The 27553-nt window shown below is 39.5% G+C and overlaps 1 protein-coding gene across 1 annotated transcript in view; it reads left to right on the top strand.

The window, feature by feature from the left end:
* Window positions 1-27553, top strand: part of kcnq1.2 (potassium voltage-gated channel, KQT-like subfamily, member 1.2) — a 173494-nt gene that overhangs the window by 5940 nt on the left and 140001 nt on the right. Inside the window, exons 2-9 of the mRNA XM_022196591.2 lie at window positions 9859-9949; window positions 17696-17822; window positions 18015-18093; window positions 18188-18284; window positions 21130-21270; window positions 24368-24478; window positions 24608-24703; window positions 25369-25497. Of these exons, the coding sequence (XP_022052283.1) occupies window positions 9859-9949; window positions 17696-17822; window positions 18015-18093; window positions 18188-18284; window positions 21130-21270; window positions 24368-24478; window positions 24608-24703; window positions 25369-25497 (871 nt within the window). The remainder of the gene's footprint in view (window positions 1-9858; window positions 9950-17695; window positions 17823-18014; window positions 18094-18187; window positions 18285-21129; window positions 21271-24367; window positions 24479-24607; window positions 24704-25368; window positions 25498-27553) is intronic.

Below are 27553 nucleotides of genomic sequence, written 5' to 3'. Positions count from 1 at the left end.
GTAGAACAGAGTTTTGGATTTTCAAAGTGGTTCTCTAAATGTTACTAAGAGAATCATTACAATCAGTACACTGCCCTACTAGAGATGCTTCAAAGTAAACTCATAAGCAGTTACCATGAATACACATTTGCTCATAGTTTAAATTGAATGAATACATAACAATGAAACATGAAGCAAAAGCATCCATTTTGTTCCAATCAAACATGAGAATAAATTTAACATTACTGTCTTGCTCACATAAGTACATGCGATTACCATTAAATACATGTCAACGTATGACAATGTCCCATCAGAAAAATGCCCCTATCTCAACAGATCTGTGTATTCAGTCCTGGTTATAATATGCTGATGCCATCCTAATGACCTAAGTCAGTCATAATTCAGAAAGAAGTGACATAAAACTGCATGACAAGTCATACAGGTCTCCTCCAAAGCAAGGTTTATGGCTACAAAGTGGGGTCTGGAAATGAAGTTTATGCTCACGCTAAACAATAAAAAAACATTATTTACTTTAATTTTGAGAAGCACTTCAAAATTTCTTGGGTTAAGCTAACCAGCAATTCTTTAGTTTTTATAGTACAATTTGTTATCCTTGCTCAGTCTGTTCTGAAAGTTCAGTAAAAATAATTTCCTGTTTTATTTTTGTGACCAAGTATGCCATATTAAAAAAGTTTCTTAAATGCTTTGTTTGTAGTATTGTGACATGAACACGTGGTTTAGAAAATACCACTATTTGACTTCTGCATTATCATGTTTTTTTGTTGATGTGTGCTCACAGACATTTATTGACTTTTTTAAAAATATATTTCGAATCACCCACAATCAGAAAATAAACCAGTAGTACCAATATCGCAGATCGTGAATCAATGGTGATTAGAACTAAAAGTACAAATATGTAGATTTAATATTTCCTGAGATGTTGTCATTCAAACAAAAGCTCAAATTTGGGTAAGCAAAACAACTTTCTAGAAGTAGGTAAAGGGGCGAATTTTTGAAAAATAAATGAACAATTGAAAATATTTGATCAAGATAAAATGTCCATATTATCATTATTATTATTATTATTATTATTATTATGCTATTAAAATTTCAGGGAAGTCAGATAAGGTCAAGCAGAAATCGTGAACATGTGTGTAAAGCAGCCAAGGCACTCTTGGACAAAGCATGTTTTCACTGCATTATTTTCAGCGATGTGTCAGTCGACCACGTAGCCCTATATACTGCAGCCAATTCCGCCTGAAATTTCTACTGAAGTTCGCTAATATCCATCCATCCATTCTCTATACACCGCTTTATCCTCACTAGGGTTGCGAGGGGTGCTGGAGCCTATCCCAAATATGGGACGCGCAGCGCGAGGTGGACGTTCACGAAAACTAGCCATTTGTGGATTGTTTACTGATTTCAAGACATGTTTTGGACAAAATATTTTACTGGCTTGTTTTGTCTGGATGTCCAAGGTTGGATTATGGCCGTTTTTTGTGGAACATTTTCATCTGTGACTAGTTATGAGCCTTCAAAGGTGAGTTGTGCTGTTTACGTTATTTGTTGTTTGTTGGTCAAATGTGTTTATATTACCCGCTGTGGTAATCGCATCTGAAAGTGGTTTATACCGGCAGATTCATGAGAATCTAAGCTTTTTATGGGTGTATAATGTTTCTGTCATCGAGTTTGCAGCTTCGGTCAATTTAGCAAAATATGTTTGCACATCTCAAGACGGCCTGAATACGGGCCGCTGAAGTTTAGAGTTTAAATGTTTGATGTTTCAGCTGTGTGTGTGTTTTTTTTTTTTTTTTACCTTGCCCTCCAAAGTCTGAGCAGATTTTTATCTATTTTTCAAATACTTGTGCACAAGATGATGAACTAAGCCAGGATGGAATATCCATGTTTGTGGCTGGTGGCTGATGTGGTGTAATCCACCCTAAGCTCTTCCATAGATGGATCGGAGGGGGGTCAGTTAAGAGGGTTGTGGAGGGCTGCTGTGGGTCTGACCATGCTCTGCAGCACTGATGGATTTGCATGCTCTTCGTTTCAAGTTTGTGCTGGTTTTAGTCACAAGTTCATATTTCATGTCATTCCCGTCTCAGAATAAAGAGGTTTATTTCCAGAACTAAGAGGAGGCATGCCTTAAGTTCACGTTACTGCTGATACCACCGCCATTACCATCTCAAACAGGCTACTTTATTCCAATAGCATTGAAAAAAAATACTTATATGTATTTAAAAAATGCATTATAATGAAAAACATTTAACCAGGACTCTACAAGTAAATGGGGTTAGGGTTATAAATATTCAGATATTTTATGTTTAAATGTGCAAATTGGGTTTCGTCTGGTCACCTCATCGACCTCATAGTACAGTTTTTACACACATGCCTACTTATTCATCTGTTTACCACTGGTACACACTTGTGTATATTGTTTATCTTGCTTTATCATTTCTCTTGTTTTTCTTTATTTATTTCATTGGCTTATAAACGGGACCCCAGTACTAATTTCGTGTCATATTATGTGACTACGTGGGCTGGCATGGCACAAAAGAACCTTGAATCCGTAAAATATGTGCTAATTTGAATATATTATTTACAAACTGGATAAAGCCAGGTAGAAAATGCTTGTTTCATTTTATTGACATAATAGAGTCAAAGGTTTTTACAGAGGAGATGTTTGGACTCTTCTATCACTCAGTAAACCAGGAAATACTGTTAGCAGCCATTAATGCATGTTTTTAGAACAAAAATAAATCTGACTGTGAATGATAACAAACTTCTCTCCTTCAGAATGTCGATAGGAACTAGTGTGTATGGAGATTCTACTGAAGTGGGGATTTCTGGACCAAAGTATGACAACAAAGTCCTATTGACAAAACAGTGTGAGAAGCTGCAACATGTGAATTTACATTTTGGGTTACCATGACAACATCAGAGCGTATCTTATACTTATGTGAGTTTGGGACATTTCATTGTATTCTTAAGTTTCTTCATGACCAAAGCACTAAAGGGAAGGCATATTTCATCATTGTGCCATCATAAGACAAACACGCACCATCCAGGCAATGAATCAGCAGTTAGCTACTTCCATAAAAAGTTATTTTCCTTATAAAGTTAAGGGTGGTTGCCTCTTCTATGCTTCTTTTTAATATGCATCTAGGCTTCCCCTGGTAACCCTGTGTCAAACATCACGACTCTATAAAGTGAAAGTAATTTTCAAGTCCATGAGTGTGGTCATAGGGTTGGGGCCTGTATGGTTTTGGGTCGAGGTAAAGAGATGTAGAATCTAAAAGGCAGATGTTGTCTTAAGATGTTGTTGCAATGACTTTTCTTTCTTTCTTTTTTGTTTTTGATTTGAAGGGATATACTAGTGAAAGCACAGAAAAGTGCTGTTGGGTTGTGATTAGCTTTGCAGACACAAAATATAATCTTTGGATGTGCCGATTATGAAACTGTATAATCTCTGGGCTTAGGTTTCTGGTAATATTGGACCTAGAGAGTTATGAAAGCAGAATGGTAGTTAGCATGAGTGAAACTGTTAGCTGACTAGTTTTGATTTGCATATTCATGGCCCTGTTGCATTGAACATATGTGTGGTGATGGAGCTATGTCTCCATTGTTTGATGGCGGAGGTGACTTGCTTTGATGAGCCCCACAGAGAGCCCTTTCAGGTTTCAAAGAGTTGATTGTTGCACGAAACTCCTGTTTTGTAGGGTGTTTTTTTTTTGTTTTTTTTTTGCTTTTGAGGGTAGCGTAGAGTGTGTAGGTGCAGGTAAAGAGAGTTTGGAGAGAGTTTACATCAATAACATCAGTTATTTGGAATATGACCCATCGACTTGCCTTTACTCATACAGTCAGCTTTGCAAAAAATGGCAAATGCTGGCATGTAACACTTCTTACTGTTTCTGTGAACTACATCCAAAAGCTTTTGATTCCATTGTGGGGGTTTAGTTGCAGACTGTCAGGAATCTGGACCAATTTTGATGGATGGAAAGGAAAAATGTAGTACAAGCAAACGTAGCTCAGCCTGTACAGATACACAGCTGATATGTATCTGGTTAATTAAGATAAGATACAACTTTACTAATAACTGCTTTTCTTGAAAATGAGATAAAATTGATAACTGAGCCAGCAATGTATACTTTCCATATGGATAAAGACTCAGGAGTAACACAAGTATTCAGATGCAGGTCAAAGGGAGGTCAGCATTGAGCTAGATAATTGTCAGTAGACTTACGATTGCACAACCTGATATCTCCTGCTGAGTGGAATAAGATCAAAAGAGTCTAACGTTCAGATATCATTAAACATTTTAATTACAATGTATTTGTAGGGAGGACATCTGTGGGAGGAGGTCCTGCGGTGTCTGGCGTCAGGATGTTAGCTGCAGATCCTTTGGGTGCTGTGGGTGGGATCTATGGAGTTTGATGGCTGGGTCAATACTTTGGGCTCTTGGTCGTATTCCTCAAACCATTAGTGAGCAGTTTTTGCAGCATGTGGTTCGTTGTTTTACTGGGAGAGGCTGCTGCCGTCAGATTGCCACTGCCCTGGGGGTGTGTGCTTGTTCTGGAACAATGTTTAGATCAGTGTAATGTGTCAAAGTAACATCCAAATGAAAGCCAGGACCCAAGGTTTCCCAGCAGCACATTATATAGTGAAGAGATGATCAATGTCACCTTTCCGTGGTTTTTATCTTGTGGCTAGTCAGTGTGTATTTGGCAATTTTAATAATCAGTTACGTAAAGGAAATGTATTTATTTAAAAAATTTGTGACTCCCAGATATTAATATTTGCTTGATATCAATAGTTTTATGAGTCTAAATTGAATACAGTACTTTTGTCTTTGAATATGATGCTTGTGCTGCTTGTCGACTGATACTAGTTCTAATTTTCTGTATATTCTGTCTGGAAATTTGCAACTTAGTTGTGACTAAAGACATTATCTGGGGATGAGTCTGCTTGTAGAAAAAAGGAAACTGTTTGAACCCCAGCAAATAACAGGCCATTGGGCTGCTATTGGAAAAAACTTAATTTGCTTAACTTTTTCACACTCAAAGCGATTTGTTTTCTCCTTTCTAGGATGTATAGTTTTTTGTGTGTGTGTGCATACAGTGCAGTCTATGGTATGAGCACAATGTACACACAAGTGTATGTTTGCCTACTACAACTTATTGTGCTTGCATGATTGTAGGAGTGTGAACACATCCTGTTCTTGTCCCTGTATTTGGATGGTGTTTCCTAAGCTTATATTGCTTTAGTTTCTCTGCTGATTGAGTGTGACTCTGTGCTGTATTTATTTTAGTGACGCTGGACAGATCTGCAGTCAATAATACTCGCTAAAGCCCCAGCTGTTTTGTTTTAATCAGATCCCAGGGGTTTTGGCCTGGCTAAATAAGGTTGCCTAATGGTTGTGAATGACCCCGTCCTGTCTGCAGCGGACACCTCCCACAGAACCTGAGACTATGACATTAGGAAACTGTGATATCATTGTGTCTACCATTATCTCTCAACACTTCATCAACTTAAAATTTAACAGAAATGGACTTGGTAGTACTTTTCATTAGGTGTGTGTGTGTGTTTTATAATGTTTAGTTTAATCTTGGGAACTTTATGTGTCAAGAGAAACTTCTGAGAAACAGGACTGTCTGTGTATTGGTCTCACGATATGATCTGAGGATTTCTGATGATTTCTAAACATACCAGTACAAGCAAGATTTTATCTGCTGATATTGAGTTGGTCTCAAGGAATTTTTAAGTGTCCTATACATTAAGAGAGGACGAGGCAGATAGAGAATGAATATGATAGATGAACTTGCGTCATGGAACGGGCAACAGTCTCAATTCAGAGAGCAAAAGATCGGAGGACCTGGAGAGAAATGATCGCCTACGCTGAATGGCATGGCACTTGATTGATTGATTGTACATTCATTTATTGTTTAAGTTAGTTACAATAAGGACCCCATCCGGTGAAAATCAAGTTAGCTTTTTAGCACGTCCATATGATGTTTTATATGTTAAAAAACACATTGCGAATGAAATAAGCAGTCAGCGCCATGGTGGAGCATTTCCATGTATGGCAGAATATCTCCAATATTACAACTTACCACTGTGTAGAGTAATTTTATAGTATTTGGGCAGAATCGTAGGTGAGCTGCTGTGCTTGAGTTGCAGTAAGTGGGGAGAGTGGCAGGGATTTCATAGATCCAGAGGAGACAGTGGTGTAGAGTTCCACTTTAAGACAGGAAGTGATTACAGGGGGTCCTCAATTTGCGTTGGAGTTTCATTCCTACAGATTGACGTAAGTCGATTTTCGCTGTAAGTAGGAAGTCCGGCGAAAATGTAAACAAATCCGTTGCGATCATCACGATATTGATCAGTTCTTCAGAAAAGTCATGCATATCACACAATCCAAGGTGACGTATAACCGGCAAATGTAAACAAAGCCATCTTATAGCACTGCATGACAACCTATTTGTCTGCTCTGCTCGCCAACAAGTTCCACGTAATCACTTCTGATGTAACAATGAAACGCCACACGTCGTATACCAAGGACTCCCCTATAAATATGAATGACGTAATGACGAAACGCCGTAGGCCGAGGACGTCGTAAACCGAGGATTTCCTGTATTTTCATGAAAAAAAAACTCTAAATATGTAACTTTAATACAAAGAAATGTGTTTTTTGGGATTTAATCAAGGTCTGCAGAGAGACTTTGAACACAGAACTGACTTCAGCAGAGTGCAGGATACATCTCACTGCTGGCACAATAAGTTGATTGATTGATTGATCATTTATTTCAAACCAGCTTCTGACACCACCAAAATCAGACAATTTACATAAGTGATTTGAAAAGGGGATGGATAAAGCAACGCTTATAAATTCCAACCCCCAAGTGGAATGTGGATTTATTGCATTGCATTGTTGTCCTTCCAAAACAGAACAAATGTTTCTTGCTCTGACAGAAAACACACGGATTACATGACCTTGACAGCGACCTACATGATTTTATATGTATATGACATCATATTTAAGCTGATCTTGATAAGATTCAGCACAAAGGAAATGGATTTTCAGTTGACTTGACCCATCCTCCTCTTAACCTCTCCCTCTGTTTGGTCTTTCCCTTCCAGAAAGTCTGGTAATGCCGCTACCTGGAGCTCTGGCATTCGACATAACGCAAAATGTTATTTCTGTTGGCCAGTCGCTGCAAACATCAGATTAAAGATATACTGTAATACACACCACAGTAGTTTTCAGATGAGATTCCCTTTTTTATAGACTGACTCTGCAGGTCTTGCCACATATTATCTAATGAGTAGAAGTATTTATTTTGATGAAAAATCACTGGCAGATCTGGGGATTTCACAAGGAAAGTTTGCCTGCTGAACAAGCCATAATCCGCAAAATTCAGAGATGGCAGACATTACCATCACATTTTTGCCATGTAAACAACCCCAAATAAACACATAAGAGAGAGGAGGTTGAGCTGCTGTGGCAATTGCAGTCGAAAATGTTGGCATGAGGATCAGCAGACTAATAAGTAGAGAGAGAGCTGTCAGATTGGCTCTGTACACGCTGTACTCTGTACAGAGTAAATGAAACCACTAATAGCCTAAAAGATGATGTAAGTGTGGCTGCTGAGTTTCCCTGGTTTATTGAAGAGTTGTTTATCACTGTTTATTTTAGAAAAAGCAAGCTAATTATGGAAAATCCCCAAAATAGCTCTGGTGTTTTGTCAGGGATTAAATAGCATGATGTAGTTTTTGGATGCTTCAAGAACACTGACACAGAATGTACTGTAAGTCTCGAAATATATATTTATGTCGTAATTTCTTCAAATGTGAGCTGTAAATTTCGCAATAAGACTGCCTTCACAGCTTCAACTTATGACTATTTTAACGCAATCTGCGGGTCCCACCCTGTTCTCATTTTACTTTACATGTTGTCCTGAGTACAGAACCTATTGCTTTTCATAGGAACATGCATCCTGCGTAGAAAAGGTTGACTCAAAGCTTAGTTTTTAGTTGTCTTACGCATCTCCAGTCATTCAGTCCCATATGTCCAGGACTATCATGCTCAATCTCGACTGACTTCCTTATAGGTTCAAGAGTACCCTCTGAGTATTATGCTGCAATTATTGAACATTTGTGTTTTTAACAGCGTTAGAAGGGGTCAACGAGATGTGCATGTCCATGTATGTGTGCACGTTGGTGAAGCAGTAATCCCCATAGAACAAAATCGCTGTCCTATCTGGCCAATATGTTGTATGTTTAAGTTGAATCCTTCTTTAAGAGTCTTCCTATTCATTGACCCAGTTAAGCCCATTTGACCACCTGACGATGATCACGACCTTCACTTGACTTTCTTTAAATTCACCGAAACATGTGAGTGCCCAGTATATACTGGTGTGGCCCACATGGATGAGCGATTTCATGTTAAATGTCTCTCTCATTCGGCTGCAGTGTGTATAATTTTGCATTCTGCTACATGAATAGTAATAATAAACTACAGGGACTTGCATAGCCTTTCCGACATATGGCGTGTAATCCCGCTTGTAATACACAGCATCGTAATGCACCCACTGTGGTGTGTTTGATCGTGATGATGGTGCACGCAAACACTCATAGTATGTCATGGAAAAGCACTTAAAAGATGTGTTTCAAAGATTATTTCTGGCATGGTGAAAATGCACACAACTGGCTCTGCTCTTAATCCTGTTGGGCCAGGAAAGATCAGGCAAAGCGTGTCATGAGCCCGTTTCAAAAAAAAAATGTAACTGAATAAATGAACAGGTGAATGAACAGTACAGTTGATGGAAGTCTCTCACATAAATGAAACTAAGTCTGAAAGTATTTTGAGTATATATTTTCAAAATATCCAGTATATTGAGATTCACCAGGCCAATAATCAGCAGGATATTTCTGTTCTTTCTGTTTCAATTTATTTTCTCTTCTTCTTTGCTATGTTTTTTTTTTCATTTTTCTAAACAGGTGAACAAAAAAAAAAGACTTTTAGTTGATTGAATCATTTTAGTACCCCCCAAAAATGTCAGTCAATTTCTCTGTTTGCTTCCCCAGTGTGGAAAAATTGCTCCTTTTTTAATCCATGACTGTAAATTGAATTGTCTGTGGTCAAACAAGCTAAATTAATACGTCACTTTGGGCTCTGGAAACTTTTGAGGAAGGGAATGGCTCACTTTTTGTGTGAATGAACTGATAATTAAAATAATAATTGTTAGCTGCCGCTGTACTTCTCCTCACCCATTCACTCCTTGGCTTTCTGCCGTCACTTAATCCCATCTTTCCACCATCCGTCTCTCTCGTGCCTTTTCTTCTCCCTCCACCCTCATTTAGGCTCATGGATGTTCTGCTCTCAAGGCTATGTTTGTAGACAATGTATGTGCACCGACAGATGGACAGTCTTGTCGGAATGTTGCTAGGAGACGTGGAAACATCCTGTCAGCCGTTAATACAAGCAGATTGATGACGAAAAGAAAAACAGAGACAAAGTACCTTAAACTTTGTTGAACTGCTTTCTTCCAAAGGGCTTGTTTTGTATTTTGTAACAAGCATTATAATTATATTTTGATATGCATCTTTTGAAGTCAAGGCATAACCATTCAGCAACCAAATTCTGAATATTCCATCGCTTTATTTTATTAGTTTTTGTACACTCAGGTTTTCTGTCAAATCTGCTTTGTACTAGTTTATTAATTTTGCGTTTCAATGCAACAAAGTGATAAATTAGGATCAGATTTTCAAAATGACTCTTATATTTGCTAAATGTCTTTGTTATTTTTCACTACAGAAACACTGATTAGATATATGATGAACAGTGATGATTGACTGGATGCACTGTGTTCCTCTCTGCAGCTTCCTCATGGTCCTGGTGTGTCTAATCTTCAGTGTGCTGTCCACGATAGAACAATATGCAGACTTTGCCACTGGAACCCTCTTCTGGATGGTGAGTAGTTTTACTGGATTGGTACATCTGAAACACTCGTTTATATCATAAATTCAAGATTTATATGTCGCTCATGTATTGTAGGCAAAGTACATGGTTACATAAACTTAAAATAAATAGGCTCCAGCACCCCCCGCGACCCTAATGAGGATAAAGCGGTGTATAGAGAATGGATGGATGGATGGAAACAGATGAATCAATTCTAGCCTGAAGGCCTTGCACATCCACGTTTTCATTTATCCTGGATAAATACACCTCTCTTCAGGCCAATGAATGAGTTATGCTTTAAACTATCAAACTTTATAAATCAATGAAAATTTTTAGAAAAGATGCTTGGTTCTAGTTTTGCTTCCTTTGTTCATAGTTTACCTGATTTTTGCCTACTAGTTGTTAATTTACTTGTGCATGTTGAAGAATTGGCAATAAAGCGGACTTCCACTGAGAAAGAAAGATTACATTGCTGATATTATCATTCAGATGATACAACGGATGAAAGTTCATGAAGGGGTCATTCATCCCATCCATCCATCCATTCTCTATACACCGCTTAATCCTCATTAGGGTCATGGGGGGCTGGAGTCTATCCCAGCTGACTCGAGGCAAAGGCAGGGGACACCCTGGACAGGTCACCAGTCTGTCGCAGGGCTGCATATACAGACACACAATCACATTCGCATTCACAAGTACAGGCAATTTAGAATAATCAATTAACCTCATCATATTTTTGGACTCTGGGAAGAAGCCGGAGTACCCGGAGAAAACCCACATATGTACAGGGAGAACACGCAAACTCCATGCAGAAAGATCCCAGGAAAGCCGGTACGCAGACCAGGGATCTTCTAGCTGCAAGGGGAAAGTGAAAACTACCACGCCGTTGTACAGCCCCATTCCATCCCAAATCTTTCTAAAATATTTTTCGAACAATTTCTGCTCTACTAGCTCTGATGTTTTCATAGGATATTCACAGAGATCTGTAAAAGTTTGCTTCATATATCAAATGCTTTGGGAGATAAAGTTTTGTAAAAACTGCCGGTTTTGAGGCTATGTTTAAATGATGAAATCTCTGTAACTATTAAAGGTAAAAGCCTGAAATATTCACTGTTATTTCTCATCATGTTTACTTATTTACTGAACATGTAAATCAGATTGGCCCTGATTATGGTTAGGTTTAAATATGAAAAAAAAAAAAAATGCTGTCATCAAAAGGCCCATCTATGAGCGCACATTAAGAAAAAAAAAGATAATTCAGGAGTTAACTAGTGATATATTCTAGTTAGCTAGAACATATGTAGTTGCATGCCTCAATAATACAAAACATGTGGAACCCTTTGAAATACTGGGTCACAAAATGTTGTCATTTTCATTGAACTTTCATAACTGATTGAGCAGCTATGACACTTCTCCCATAATCACTGTTGCGCTGAGATAATGGATTTAGTGATGCTTCCTTGACAATTAAACAATTTTTCTTTGCACGTTTATTTTCTTAGAGGTACAGAGTTAAAGAGTGACAGATGGCTGGTGTAAAGCACATATAGCTCCTCTGCAGTACCCTCTGTTGTCCACATGATGGTAATATAAGATCTTGGCTGGGAGGGATTCTAACCGCCATCTTACAGCTCAGTGTAAAGATATCACAAATCTCAAAAAGACTGATCACTTTCCGTTATTGCACATACCCTTACGTACACCTCTCAGCCTGCGTTGCATTCATCCCTGTGTGTCTTTTCAACCCATCCCGATGACACTTGTTATGTTGAATCATTTGGCTCCACACAGACCGTACCTGTTGATGCTTGCTGGTAGATTGACTTTTTCTGGGCTTATTAGGCTATTAAGGCTGCTAAGTGATGCAATAAATCGAGGGCTTACAACTGGTCGAGAAAATTATGGCTGCTGTTTGGAAGCCCTACAAAGAACTTGCATCATCCATCTGCTACCAGGACACTGTGAATATAAATACACACGTAGCTACTGCACACCGTTGACACAAAGGCTGCACAAACGCACGCTCACAAAAACGCTTTCACGTACCACCTCCCGTGTCCCATGGCAGTCAGAGGACAGGCTGGACACAGTGTTCCCTAAACTTTTGGCCGGTGCCCTTAGAAGACCTGCTAGTATATCACAGTTATTTATTTAGTTATACTAAGAAAGAGCCAAATCCTCTTTATCATGATCTCCAGCTCTTTTTCCCTCCTTCTCTTCATGCACCTCTTTTTTCTGTTGTTGCCTTATTACAAAAAACAGCCGTAATCAGCCCCTGAAGGACTTGGATAAAGTAAACGTCCAAATTAATGGCTGTTTGTCTTTTCGGCATTGTTGAACCCTGTTTATTTGTGCACCTGGCTGTGTGTTTGTGCATAAATAATGGTTCAGTATTAATTGTGAAATATGATAAAGGCTTATCTTTTGTGTGTGTGCATGCATGTGTGTGTTATGTGAGTGTGTCTGAGGGGGGTGGAGCTGTGTGACTGGTGTCACAGTGGCGTGTACTGGTGGTAGTAGCTATACTTAGAAAGTTCAGGGTTAGCTAACACCCGTGAATCACAAGCTGCTTGTTTTGGATGGCAGAGGGGACATTAGTCCTTGAGGATATTTGGCCTTCAGGGCAGCTGCCAAAGTAAAGTTAGCCAGGCCAGGCAGGAGGCACACGGACAGACACACACACAGTCACACACATGTCACATGGATCTTCTCTGTGTGATTCTCATCCTCACAGGTCTTGCTCATTGCTTCCTTTTTTAAAACAATATTTCAATCTGTGCAATTGTTTAGCAGTATTCCATCAGTTTACAGTGTTTCTCTGCCATGGACGTCTTTATCTGATGAAACTTTAAGAACTATTCATAAAAAATTCTACAAATCTGAAAATATGGCAGCAAAAGTGCCAGAATAAAGGTAGAATACTGTAGTGTTCAAAAATTGTAAAAGCTGTGAAAATAATGGTGAATATCTGTAAAATAACTATATTTTAGCCAATTTAAATGCAGTAAAGCAGTTTAATTTTACAGTCACACATTGTTAAAGAACAAATTTATTTATGTTATTTATGTGAATAAACGTGTTTTTTTAACCTGTAATTTCAAAAAATAAGAAAATCTGTTAAACAACAGTAAGTTGTTTTTAAAAATTACAGCTAAAACTGTTTAAAAAAAAATGTTGCATTTTGTTGCAGTGCATCCACCGAACACATAACCAGACAACTACTGACTAGAATCCCAAAAATCTTGATAGACATAGTTTGTCAGATTACATCTAATCATAACATTGACCCTCCATTACTTCCATGGTCAGGCAGGGGTTAATCATATTGTTTTTGGAATCATTCTGAATTTTCTGGAATAGCATCTACAGGTCACAAGGACTAAATTGAAATCTGATGGGAACATTGGTGAAAGTGAGAAAAGGGTTTCAATGAAAATACAATATTGACTTTGAATGACACTAGTGGGAGTAAAAGCTTAGCACAACATATTATTGTAAATGTTCTTTGTTTGCAGTAATTGCGCCCATAAATCATAATTTACCAACTGTGTACTGAGGTTAAAAATCCATAAAAATTCCATCACATTCATAAGAAAACCCCATGAAACTGGCCAAACAGCAGCAGCTCTCTGCTACCTGGAAAGGAGAATTCTTGCAAAACATCACTGTTTTGTAATACTGGTGACATTAAATAACTCAGGAAGCATGTGAAATACATAATCAATAACAAGACTATTGCATCGGGCTGTCTAACATCCGTGAGTTGCAAAAGCTTCATAAGGTTCGGCTACATTTCGGTGTAATGAGTGTAATGTGTGCCCTACCTTGTAGTGGGGCACAAAGATAAAGCAATCTAATCACATTTTCATCTGATACTGTAATTCTCATGCAGCTTTTTGAATACGCTTGATGAGATTATAGCTGCACAAACGGGCGACTGTTTTCAGTAAACACATAGTTGCCAGTTTCGGATACACGTACATAAACACCCCAACATCTGGGTGACCCATTTTATGGAATTATTGTGCCTAAGCTCTTCCAATTCCCCAAATTCATTTGGTCCTTTGACTTTCAGATTTTACCCAGCTGTCATAATTACTAAGCTCAATAAATTAGTATTCTGTGATTGGTGCCCTTGTTTTGGTCTGTGGGAATTTTTGTGAGAGCCATTTGATAGTTGTATTTGCTAGAATACATACAGTATATTAAGGAACAATTTATGAGGTATTAGATTTGTTCTTTAGAATGCAGCTGTCAAAAGTTCACTAATAGATGACAAAGCAGCATTTGTGCAGATAAAACCCCCATCTGTTATTCAAACTGTCCAACAATAAGGCTGCAGCCAGTTAGTCAAGTTCAACTGAACTGGATGTTATACAGTAGGTAGCATGGTGCCAGACATCTGAATGCCAGCCCATACCTCCGATTTGTTTGGCTTCACTGAGTGAATGCAGTGAAACCAAATGGTAATTCAGTCTGATTATCAGGCTATGTTATAGAGATTTGCTCAACCATTTCTGGCTGTCTCTGTCAATTCTGCCTCTTTATCTTCCTCGTTCTTTGTCTTTATCTCGGTGACAGAAAATGAGCAATTCATGCTGGTGAATGAGGGGTGTAGGAATCCCAGGCTGGGCGACTGAAGCGCAAAATCTAAAGCTGTAAACATAGTTAATTAATGATAATGGGCAAACAGAAAATTTAGAGCAGGAAATAAAGAAGCTCTTTTCGCTGATACTAGAGGGACACTTTTTTTTTTCTTCCAGCCAGAATGGTGTCTGCGTGTGATTGACAGGTCATTGTTTTGAGGCCTTGTGGTGCTGTTATTGCAGCAGGGCTCATGGTATTAGGTTTCATACAAGGGGTGGTCAGGGAGCACCCAGTTTAAGCAACTGAACTCGGTGAGATGGCCACCCACATGGCCATAGGTATTAACAGACAGTATGGTGGCTAAATATTATGGATACATGGTGGCCAGTAAAATGATCTCTGTCAGACAGAGTTAATGAATTTATGGAGCCGCGCTTGCATGCACACAATAGAAAACAAATGCACAATGGCACACAATTTCAAAGCACCAGCCTCAACGGATATGCAGGTGCACATAACTGAAGCAAAAAATAAATAAAAAATCAAGCCCTTGCAGGGCTCCAGACTAACCTTTTTTCCTAGGGACACAGTGGCCCCTAACTTAAAATTTTAGAAGCGCAACCAGGAAATTTAGGGGTGCACACCAAAATCGACTTGCAAAGTAAATATTCACATTCCCTCTCATTTTCACTGTATTACTGATAAATACTTGCACAGTAAATGCAGAAACTATGTTTTCAATTCACATTTTATTGTGCAACAACTGACACAACATAACAAGAAAAGCATTCAGAGAGTGCAGTACTTCGCCAAAGCTGCTCAGATGACGTATCATTTCCGACGGATGAAATCTTTAATAAAAATGACCTTGTGCTGAGCACAGGCATATGTCATGCATGTGCACGTTATGTATTTATACCGAATCACGTGTAAATTACTCTTATGAAGGTCTGTTGATCAGTTCATCAATTTTGGAAAGCCTTTGTTTTGCTAATGTTAAAATAACCGTTTCCTCCAGGCTTTTATTTTGAAGGCGTATTTTTAATGCTACGGGCTTTTATTTTGTGACCAGCGGCACAGGAACTGGTTCTCTAAGAAGAGCTTTCTTGACATGACGAGGACGCTGCTGAAAAGTCTGAAAATTCACATAAAGATGAAAGAAAACGGTTCTACGCTGTTGCTGTCCAGCAAAGGATGTGTCTAAACTTAGAAGCAGCTGGAATGGAGACAAGAAATGAGGGAAGGAGAGGAAGGTGAATTTCTGTTTAAAATAAGGCTGAACATAAATAGAGGCTTTGTGAAACGTCAGGAGCTTCACCGTCATTCGCCCCCCGCTCTCACACACGTTGGCCCGCCTTCTTCTTCTTTGGTGTTCGTCTCCTTTCTTCTTTTGGAGTTAATGTCGGTTGGTAAACCAGCTCATTTTCGCATTACTGTTTACTGGGCTGAAGCGTGGAGCAGAAGTTTGTAAGCAACAAAAATATTCAATAATAATTTGAAAAAAATCGGCAAATTTACAGGTCGCACATGCGTGAGTAGATGAAAAATTTACTGGCACTTGCTCAAATTTTGGTCGCAAAATGCGACCATTTAGTCGCAGTCTGGAGCCCTGCCTTGTTTGTCGGTCAAGTGTGACAGAAACTTTTCTACAAAAAACACCCGAGTGGATTTTTCAGGCTTGTTCCCATTTAAGAAGTGTGATGGCATTCATAGATATACATAGAAAGGCTAGATAGCTTACAGGGTTAGGGTTAGGGTTAGGCCAATGAGGGCTGACATCACTACGTGGCGGCCATCTTACCTCGGGGCTGCTGGCTCACTGATAACATTAATGCCTATGGAGCATGTACTATTTAATTAACCATAGCTTGCTCAATTTTCAACCGATTTTTAAACAGTTTGATTTGTTATAAACGCCAGACATGTAGTTATGTTATTGCATATTTACAGATAATTATAACCATGGACTTTCATATTAAATTAAAAAAGTAGATAGTAGAGCATTACCTGCCATAGCTGCACACATACACACAGTGAAATTAAATCGTCAGTGTTTATGTTAAACATTTAATAGTTTTCTTACGAGTGAAAGGTGATTCCATGGGTTCTTGTTTTGAAGGAACGTTCATTTGAGCATCCATATGCTGCACAAAAGTGTGGCATCTTGCACTGTAGGGGGATATTTTTGCAAACACAAAGCCAGCCAGTTACTGTATCAAAATAAATCTAAAGCTAGGATATATTTCACTAATGAAACAGCTTGGAAATCATGTTAAAACGAAGGAATAATTATGCCTTTCCCACCTGTATAGAATTAAGTCCAGGTTACTTTGTAATAGTCCAAGTGGCTCACATGTCTCATTCACAACCTCTTATTTCTTTGCTTGCTAATACCCAACTGCATCCACACAAATTGTCATTTAGACAGAATATGTTGTTGTCACAAAATTATTATTGGTCTCACGGAAACCTATATAATAATGGAAACTGCCAGATTGCAGCCTTGCAAATGACTGTAGCAAACACACAACTATGCAGCGATTTTTCGAAAAGAAAAACTGCAATTTCAACAGGTCTGCGTGGCCTGAATCATAGCCACGTTAATAAGGTTTTTAATAAACCAAACCGTTTGTAAATCCGTCAAGAATTCAGCAAGTTAAGTGTACTTTTGTTTGTGTAGGTCGTTCACCTTCCATCCACTACTATAGGGCGCTTCGGAAAAGTCCCCCTAGGTGAGATGGCCGAAGGGTCCCATCAGCCATCTAACTTTCTATGTATATCTATGATGGTGTTTCTTCCTGTGACTTCAATTACTTAGCCATTGACCCTCTCTCAATATGAGCTGTCATCAGCTATGTTATCAACCTCCATCTTTCCTCCTGGATGAGTGGGTGGTCGTGGTTCTGCGAGACCACCTCAGTGTCTCCCTTTTCTCTCTGTCTCACACACCTCTCATTACCCACTCATATGATATTGTAAATCCTGTTCATTGATCATAATGGCCTAAATGCTTTTAAATCAGTGTTAATGCAGGCCACTGTGTTATCAGTGCTCTTAGGTACGATATCTTATCTACTTCCACATCCTCTCGTCCTGTATATGTGTTGCAATTACTGTCTCTGTACAAGTGGTTTAATGTAACCTTTACTCTGTTTGCATTGTGCTCCACAGGAGATTGTGCTGGTGCTGTTCTTTGGCACGGAGTATGTGGTCCGGCTGTGGTCGGCAGGCTGTCGAAGCAAATATGCAGGCATCAAAGGACGCCTCCGCTTTATCAGGAAGCCCATATCAATCATAGGTGCACCTGGAATTTTCCTTTGTTCTCATTTAATACAACGGATGTCCTAAAGTGTTGTTGTAGATCAACCATTTAGATCAAGGCTTTATTTTAGTGCTACATTTAATTGAAGCTAAACTATCTGAAACCCTTGTTTGATTTTTTTTTTTTGTTTGTTTCTTTCTTGTGGCCCTTTTTTCCTCGTTCTGACAGATTTGATAGTGGTCATTGCCTCCATCATTGTGCTCGGCGTGGGCTCGAATGGCCAAGTGTTCGCCACGTCAGCCATCAGGTAGAGCGACTTTGTTGTGTGTTTTAGTATTCACTCACAGTAGGTATGAGATCAGGAGATAGTGAAACAGATGAGGTGGTGTTGTGTGTTACAGGGGCATCCGTTTCCTCCAAATCCTGCGCATGCTGCATGTGGACCGTCAGGGAGGAACGTGGAGGCTCCTGGGATCTGTAGTCTTCATCCATCGACAGGTACGTTAGCAGTATCCAGACTGATGATGCAAATTAAAGGCTGTTACATGTCCCCCTTTAACTTGATAAAATGTCAACTTTTATCTGTCAAGCTACCAATCTGTCTATTAGTTTCTATACAGATTTTTAAGGATTATTATTTACCATTTATCAGACAGACTGAAGGTGTAATTTTCCCTCAGTTGGCTGCAATTTCTTCCATAGCTTAAATGCACCATTGCTGAAGCAATACAACAGACGAACTGGGCGCTATTATCCTCGCAACATTTACTGCTTATTTCAACAAGTCCAATGTGCCTGAAACAAAAAAGAAAAAATCCACAGCAGCCCTGGCTTTATAAGGAGAAGAAAAGAGGTAGACGAGGTTGCCCCCACATTTTTTTTTCATTGTTTTCTGGTACACTTGTTTTAGTTCTTTCTCGGGCTGATACACAATGAAGTCAGAGGACATAATGTTCTCTTCTTAATCCCTGAAGTACACCATGTTCTTCAGTTGTAGTCAAACCTGGAGTTCATACCTCTTTGATACAGAAGAAGAACAGGACATATTAATGAGGAGAAGAGCAGAGTGTCACAAAAATAAAAGCGAGATGAATCCAGTTTGAGCTTAATATGACTCATTGCCATTTCTCTGTTGTCAGATGACCACTTTATCAAATGATATGCTCTGCTTAGTGGAAGTACAATGCAGTGTCAAGATGGAATGGAGTATACCAAGTATGTTAGAATGTCTGTTATGCATGGTATCATTTAGTAATATTTAGATGTGCCCATAAATCAAGCTCTAAAATGGTAGGTCAGAAGCATATTAGGCTAAAAGCGTACAATTTTAGATGCATTTTTAAAATAAATCCTAAAATATTTGCTACATTTTGTCTATGAAAAAAGGTAAAAATATGAGTTACATTTTGTAGTCACTGTTTTATGAATGTGGGAGAATCCTTATAACAAGGCTTCTGTCTGTATTCACACACTCTAAACCTATTTAGCATTCTAGTTTATTCTAGTTTTTGTTTAAAATAATCTGCAGCACATTGTATATCATCTATGGCACTACTTTAGCAGCTAATAAAATATTAAGATGACTTGGAGATGAAATGCAACCCTATTTCTCTTAGGCTTCAGAATACAATATGTCTATGTAGGTAATAGGCTCACTCTCTACCATGGTGTACCACTTTCTACCTCACCTGTCTGGTTAGCTTGAGAGTTAACTGGAACCACAGTCACTCTCCTGTGTATTACCACAAGCCCATCCAAATTTAGACTATTGTGGTCAGCTATGATAATCGCAACACACTCGGTTTATCCTCCCTGCAGTGTTATTTGATCCATAGGGTTTTATTTATCAGACCTGAGAGCCTTCATGAAACTTAAAAATGCTTCAAGACTAGTTTGTGCAACAATACTACCAGACTAAAAGGCCAGTCTCTTCATAGACACAGGTCAGAACCAAACAATCATTTGTGGATAAACTTTCTTGACACGTCTCAGTAGGAGGAAAGCTGACATCAGTCAGCAGCATCTCGCAGGTTATTTCAAAAACATTTGTGCTATTTGAAGTGATGCTGATTTGTCTGTCACCAGCCAGGCTTTCTAACAAAGAAAATTAAAAGATTATGATTTACTGTCAGAGTACAGTTGTATGTGTGATGTCCTTCAAAAACATTTATTGAACACAAAATGGAGCTTTGGAAAACACCTGTATCTAAGTAAGAAATGCAGAAAATAGCTGCAGTGAGGCACAATCAGCTTTGAAATACATGAAGAATTCCAAGTGGCTCTGCTGCAACAGGCTTTAGGAGCAGAGTGGTTGGATAAAAACATTAGTTGTCAATTAAAGCTATGTGTTACATTCCAACCTCAAGGGGTTGGCTGGATGCAACAAAAAAACAGAATGGTATTGTTTCAGGTGAAGGGATTTATTGCTTAGTAGCAAATGGAACACAAAAGTGACTATAAAAAACACAAGACTGGTGAGTGTTGCTAAATCAAAGAACAGAATAAAACCAAATGAAGGCTAACAGAGCTTGTAAACTATCTAAACCCAAAACAAAATAACTAAACTCCCTACCCAGAACATAAGTACATCAGCAAAACCCATCACCAGTAACAAAAACTAATACAAAAGGAACTAAACAAAACTGGTGCCTCAGACTCACACACACTGACCACACAGGTCACAAGTTCTCAAACACCAAATAGCTTATTCACCAAGTTGGCGGACTGCTACCTGGAGCCCCAGGCTCCACACCAAAGTAGCAGCCACCACCAGAAGCCCGAAGTGCCTGTAGAACTCACCAAGAGTATCTACAGACCGAAGTGTCTGTGGTACACACCACATGTACCTACAGACCGAAACGCATCATACAAACATGAGGCACCAGGGCAGACTGGTCATAAATACCAGCTGCCCAGCCTAAGAGCATGGTTGCAGATATACAGGCAACAGGTGTGGTGATGGCTGTGTCCGGTTGGTTGAAGGTGGAGGGGAGCTGGAGGGTGGCCCAATCAGGAAGGTTGGGAGGCGGGGAGAACAGGGCTGCAGTGCAGGTCGTCAGCTCGTTAATGGAGTCATCAGGTGGAATTGCTCACAGCTGGGGTTCCGGAGAGACTCTGTAACCAGCCACAGCTGAACCCACACTAACAATCTCCGACACACAAAGGCCCAACAGAAAACCACCCAGAAACCAGGCGGAACATGGATACCTGTGGCCATAACACTATGTCAGAGCGCAAACCCTGATGAAGTCACAGTTTTGTTTATTGAATGAACCAATGGTCCTTGTTTGTCTTTTATGCACTGTTTTCATTGTTTGCTCTTTGTTCAACTTCCATTTTTCAGGAGCTGATCACCACCCTGTACATTGGCTTTCTGGGCCTGATCTTTTCCTCCTACTTTGTCTACCTGGCGGAGAAGGATGCTGTAGATGAGGAGGGCAAGACGGGCTTCTCCAGCTACGCTGATGCTTTGTGGTGGGGCGTGGTAAGCTGGCAAAACATATAAATACTCATGTAGCCATCAAAGAAAGTCTCTTAAAGCTGCAGAAAGTCTCTTAAAGCTTAAATGTGTTAGTCTAGTTTGATACTATAATATAATGTTAGTATGACGCGATATGAAAATTTATTCCTGAGCTCCGCCTTCCTCTCATAGACCCCCATGTTATTCCAAAAAGCGCCGGTCGCTGCCGACCAATCAAGTTCGAGCTTCAGCTTTGTCATGCTGTCAATCAACGGTTACGCGCACAGCAAGCAAGCCCATGCAGAGGTGGGCGAGCTACGCACTACGCAACCGCGCGCACATTTGTTTTGCTTGTGGAGGAGAGAGCATCAGGGCTCAGCAACTTCCAGAAAAGTTACCAATCCCACGGCTCGTCAGGCCAAGAGACTGCAGGACGTTTTTTGGCTCGGGGTGCTCGCCTCGCTCCCCGACCACGGCCTCCATAGCCCGCCTGACGGCTTCGTTTAGATGCCCGACCTCTGGAGGAAGATGTGGGGCGTCTGGGACATACTCTTCGTCAGAGGAGTCATGCAATTCTGAACTCTAGATAGAAATAAATAAACAATGTAACACATATACACGCGTAAATGCACTAAGTTTGATAAACAACGTCATCGAGAGGGATACACGAGTGTAATCACATATTGAAACTTTACTCGTTCGTCCTAGCAGATTCATGTTATTTTGGTATTAGGACAAGTTGGACTCAATACAGAATTCTAACGTAATTCCTTTATTATTTACTAAATGTAGAAGAGTGGAAAACTGCAAAACAGGCAAGATGCTGCAGCACTCCGGGCACTCCTCTAAGGTACTGCGCGCGTGCACAAATAAAGGGGCGAAATCAGAGGGAGGGTGGGACCAACAGTGTTTTGGGAGACACTGCGATTCAAACTCCGGACACGAGCTTTAATGATGTTTTTCAGACATCTCTATCAAGTTTGTACAAGTGCATTTTTTAAATTGTTGTATTTTGCAATGTATATATTACTGGAATAATTGAATACTTCAATTTTGAAATGCTTGAAAGGCTTCATCACATCTAAAAAGATTCCTTTCTCTGTGGAGCTGTAAGAAATTATCTGTACAATGCACCCTCAAGTGGAGTCTTAACTGGAAAAATGGAGATGTCTGGCCACCCTGGTTAGACCTATTATCACTGGTTCTTCGTGTAGTATGCACGTGTTGCTGCAACACTAAACACAGAAGCAAAGTGTGTTGACGTTTTTTGTGCGTAGGGCTGGTTTTGCCTATTTCCCTCCGTGCAGCATCTCGAGTTTCCAGAGCAGTTAATTAAACATTTGAATTGAAAGCACAGAGTAATGAGAAACCTATGGCAGCCTTGTGCAGGGGATCAGCGTGCCACAAAGAGACGGTAATAGACCATTCACCTCTGGGATCTTTGGCTCAAAGAACTTTTAGAGCACCAATATAAAGTGTCAGTTCCCTTAATTAAAACTTTAATTGTGGGATTACTACTTTTATGTAACAAGGGTTAGAGGGGTCACGTTGCTCCTCGCCGCTCTATGGAAGCTGTTGTTTGTGTTGCTCCGGACACAATGCAGAGAAAAGAATCACACTTGGGGATTTGCGCCTTTTTGTTTTTCTGAGACTGTAAACTTGATTCATAATATGCTTTCACAACACGTTTGGTGGGATTCGTGTGTGTGCCTTTGCTGAAATGGGACTGTGCTGATTGGAGTATGTTAAGCTCTCCCACTGTGTATTCCTTCTCTTGGCACAATTTCCACTTTTGGATGTGCAGGTGCGCAGCACAGCTGGAGGGCGAGCCAATGCCATGATTCATATCCCTTCTCTCCCTCCCTCAACTTCTCCGCTCTTTCTTTTTCTTTTAGTTGATCTTTATAATCAATCAGGATATAGTGTGCTGGAAAAAAAAGGAAAACAAATGGCTAACTTCTTACTTGCCATTATAGTTCTACAATTTGAGGTGTAACTGCACATACAATACACAAGACGCAGATCATCTTTCTTATAAAGATGCATATAGAACTGAATATATATATGTATATAATATATATGCACATACATTCGCACATATAAATATTCAAAGGCCAGGTCTGTGACCTTTGTGTAGACATAAAGAGGTTTTTGCCCACACTCTACAGTCTGAATGAGAGGGGTGTTTTTGAGCAGACCATTCCACTCTGACGGTCAGGAGGACATTGTTTAGTCATCGGATTTGTGGATGAGGGATTAAACCCCCACCACCCCCAGCATACACCCACCCGGCTTTCCCGCCTCTGCTCCTTCTTTTTTACCCTCAAAGCTCTTTAAAGTATCTCACCTTACATCAGCCGCTTTGTGTTAGCGCACAGCAGAGGCTCACGCGGCGATGCCCCGTAGACACCCACAGTAAGCCAAGTGTGCTCTGAATGTGTCAGAATTGGCTCGGCTTTCAGAGTGGGTGTACATGCAAATGCAAGAGGTATTTGTTTTCCCTCCTCACCCTAGCAAATTCCTACACTCACGGAGGATTAGTGGTTGGGAATCTTATTCCCTTTGAGGTGCAAGAGCCTCAAATGCCCCAGCCATCACTGACAGTTGTGGAACAAATCCAGTGGCTGATGAACTTTTTCTTTATAGTCTAACTCCTATTATAGACTGCAGTGGTGAAACTCTGAGAGCTCTGAATTGCATGACATTTTCATAACACGAGCAATTGCATTTAACACCACAAGGAATTTGATATATACAGATTTATTTACGATAAAAATGTAATGTTTAATATGCAAGTGAAGAAGATAATCTAACGTTTTTGCATTTGTTGATTCATCTGGGTTAAAGGATTAAGAGTTTCTCTCCTCTCATGAGCACTTTTGTTTGCAATCAATCAGACTAAAGCAGAAAGCACTAAATCAATTTTGAAGTCTAAAGGAAAGGTTTTCTCCTTGAATCTGCCATTGATTTTGCAAAAATCACATCAGTGCTAAGTATTCAGATATCTTTTTTGCATCAGGCTACTGGGATTTTTTTATTCATAAAGCTGTCATGTCTTTGTCTACTCTGCTTTTGACAATCTTATTTGATGTGAGGAGCTGCATCTACTCTTTGTCTCTAGGTGACTGTTACCACAATCGGCTACGGAGACAAAATTCCTCAGACGTGGATCGGCAAGGCCATCGCCTCCTGCTTCAGTGTCTTTGCTATCTCTTTCTTCGCTCTACCTGCTGTAAGTAAAGTCTTAATCTAGCTTTAAATTTATGTACAGTCCTAACCTCTATTCTACAAAGTTACATCTGTAAATTTTTATTTCCTAGCAGTACAATTAGTAAAATGTAACCTAATTCTCCTCAATCAGGGTATCCTGGGCTCCGGGTTTGCCCTGAAAGTTCAACAGAAGCAGAGACAGAAGCACTTCAACAGACAGATTCCTGCTGCAGCTTCCCTCATACAGGTACATTTTACCATTAACCTCCAAGGACCCGAGCTTTGGTTGGATGTGCATATATGCATATGTGGATAGCAGGTCTTAGGAGTGGTAAAAATTGTAGTTGTTTTCCATTTAAAATCTGAAAGGGAATAGCGTGGTTAGGTTTTACAGTTTTGAATTTAATCTATCGTTTATATACTGTAAAACAAGGAATATTCAAAGGCACTGTTAATGTTTGCATTTCAGGATGTGAACACAAGCTTTTCTGAGCTGTATAGTACCTCATAGGAATGCACTGATACCATTTTTTTTTTTTTTCCAGATAAAGCCGAAAAATTTACATTTGACTTCTTCGTGATACTAAGTAATGGCATGAATTGCGATTAACATTTTGCTATAAAGTGGAATTGTGCAGTTGTAACAATAGTTTTTATCAAAATGAGCACATGAGCATAGACCTGGTTCTGTTCCTGTTATCAGTATCACTGCAGCCTGAATACCTCAATTTACTATTGGAATGTTGAGGCACTTGTAATGCAAAGACAACCTAATTTTTTTCCAATGTACCACTGACACAGACCTTAGCGTAGTATTAAATTCCCCTTGGGGGTTTTGAAATCTCTTTTTAGGTTATAGAATTTTTCCAAAAACTAATGTTTATGCGGTTTGTTACAACCTGTGTTTCTCAGACACTCTGGAGGTGCTATGCAGCGGAGAAACCGAACGGCTGTGCTGCTACATGGAAAATGTATGTTCTAACTCCAGAGGGTGTCGCCGCAGCAGAATCTGGTACTCACACCAGGAAGCTGAACATATCGGTAATTATCCAGTTTAACTTCAGTTTTAGAGCCAAGGACATGAAGTAGCTTTGTAGAGTTTTCAGTTGTGATAGATTTATTCTTCTCAAAGGGCATAGCGAGTGCTTCCTCCCCAGAATATAAATGATATCTATGTGGGTTTGTCTATGCAGCCTCGTGATGTCCCGCTGTGAATCCGTTTTTCATGGTCTTCCTCTTTCCCATCCTCTGTTTCTTTTCTTTTTACTTTGACCTATCCAATATAAGTAAAAACTCACCCTGGAAAACTAAATGAATTTAGTGTTTAGTTTTATGTCTTATGACTTTATCTGCTCATTTCTAGCTGGAAATTACCAGAGACATGTTCAGTATTTAACTTAAATGGGAAATGTAATTTTTTTTATGAACTGTATTTTGAAATCAGGCCTTGAACCTGAAGCGTCGGACATCCAGAACTCCACTTATTAAGAGTTTTGCTGGACAAAGCTGTTGGGCTGGCATAGTTCAAGACATATTTGCATACGTGTGGCCCACGCCGCATTGTCTCCTTGTGCAGTTCACCTTTTGCAACAATATTAGCTATATTGCATCTGGGCCATTCAAAATGAAAGGACAAGTTAAGTTCCCACAAACATACACACATACGGAAGGACACAATGCACACAAAACACAAATACACACACTATAGCCCCTCCTCCCTCCCTCCCAAGTCCTGACTCCACCAGGATGACTCGAGGCCTTTGTCTCTGCTGGACAAAGACTCAGTCAGTTGAGATGATGTCACCACCGCCTTTCTCATGGGAGTAAACCTTTGTCTAGTAGAACAACAACAAAAAATCTTTGTGTAGCATTGAGCCCACATGTATCTGGGAGAATGAAGGCTGCTTCCGCTCTTTTCTGTTTCAGCATGTGACTTTCTCCTCCGTCTTTCCTCCCTCTCCCCTGTCTGTCTTTCGAGATTCTTCTACTGTTTCTTCTCAGACCTGATTTCACTCTTTCTTTTCCTTCTTTGCTCTTCCTCTTGCTGAGTATTTTCCTGTCTTCTTTCTTATTCTGAACACTCCCTTTCCTCTTGATACTTGCTACCATCAGTGTCTGTCTATATTTTTTTAAGCTCAGTATATATGTCAGTTTCTTCTTCTTCCATATTCGTTCTCTTTTTGTCCTACAACCGCCACCACCTCCTCCCTCTCTCTTCATGACTCATTCAAACATTGGGTATTTGGATTGAACTGCTGGCCACTTGTCAAATGCCAAAGTCTGATCCACTGAGTCCAAATAATTGAGTTTCAATAAAGGCCACATCTATGACGTTGGTGTGGGTCAGTCGGTCTAAGGATTGGACTGGATGCACTATTTAGGTTCTCAGAAACTCACTGACTCACACAGCTATGAGCTCACTGAGATTAAACAGCTACCGCTTATGTCACCAGCACCCAAGCATAGAATTTGGTAAGATTATCATGTATGACAACAGGGTGAAATGCAAAGGTACTAAAAGAAAATAATTTCAGTGTTTTTGGCATCGCTTCACTTTTTAACACTTGGCTAGAATGACTGGATAGGTTCACTCATTGATCAGAAATGTTTCCAGGATTATCTTCAACACATTTGAAATGTATTGTTTCCTCCTTTGCAAAATTATAATGTTAAATTCTGTTATAGTTTTGTTTTATAAAAAGCCATTCCTGTTAGCTAGAGTTTGATTGATTTTCAGTGAAATCAAATGCAACTCAAACTAGTAACATACAACATCAGAAGTGAGCCAACTGTAGAAAAGCACAACAGAAGCATCAGCAGTTTCAGTAAAAATCTTTTTGGGTTAAAAAAAAAATTCTCTTGCCACAAAGACTCTGTACTAATAATTTAGTTTTTACTTAGATTTGTGAAACTCTTCTACTCTTTTATACGGACAATGGAAAAACAAAATTTTTATGTGACTGTAGTTGCCAAGATTATTTGGCAGTGGTTTGTGTTAATGTGGCAAACAGTCATTTTCAAAGCCTCTATGTTTGAGGTAGATGGGTAAATGAGTCACCTAGTAATAGAGTACAGTTTGGTGACTTTAAAACCACAC

The sequence above is a fragment of the Acanthochromis polyacanthus genome, chromosome 8 (genome assembly GCF_021347895.1).
Source record: "Acanthochromis polyacanthus isolate Apoly-LR-REF ecotype Palm Island chromosome 8, KAUST_Apoly_ChrSc, whole genome shotgun sequence".
Taxonomy (NCBI): domain Eukaryota; kingdom Metazoa; phylum Chordata; class Actinopteri; family Pomacentridae; genus Acanthochromis; species Acanthochromis polyacanthus.
This window is presented reverse-complemented; position numbering and strand designations above follow the sequence as displayed.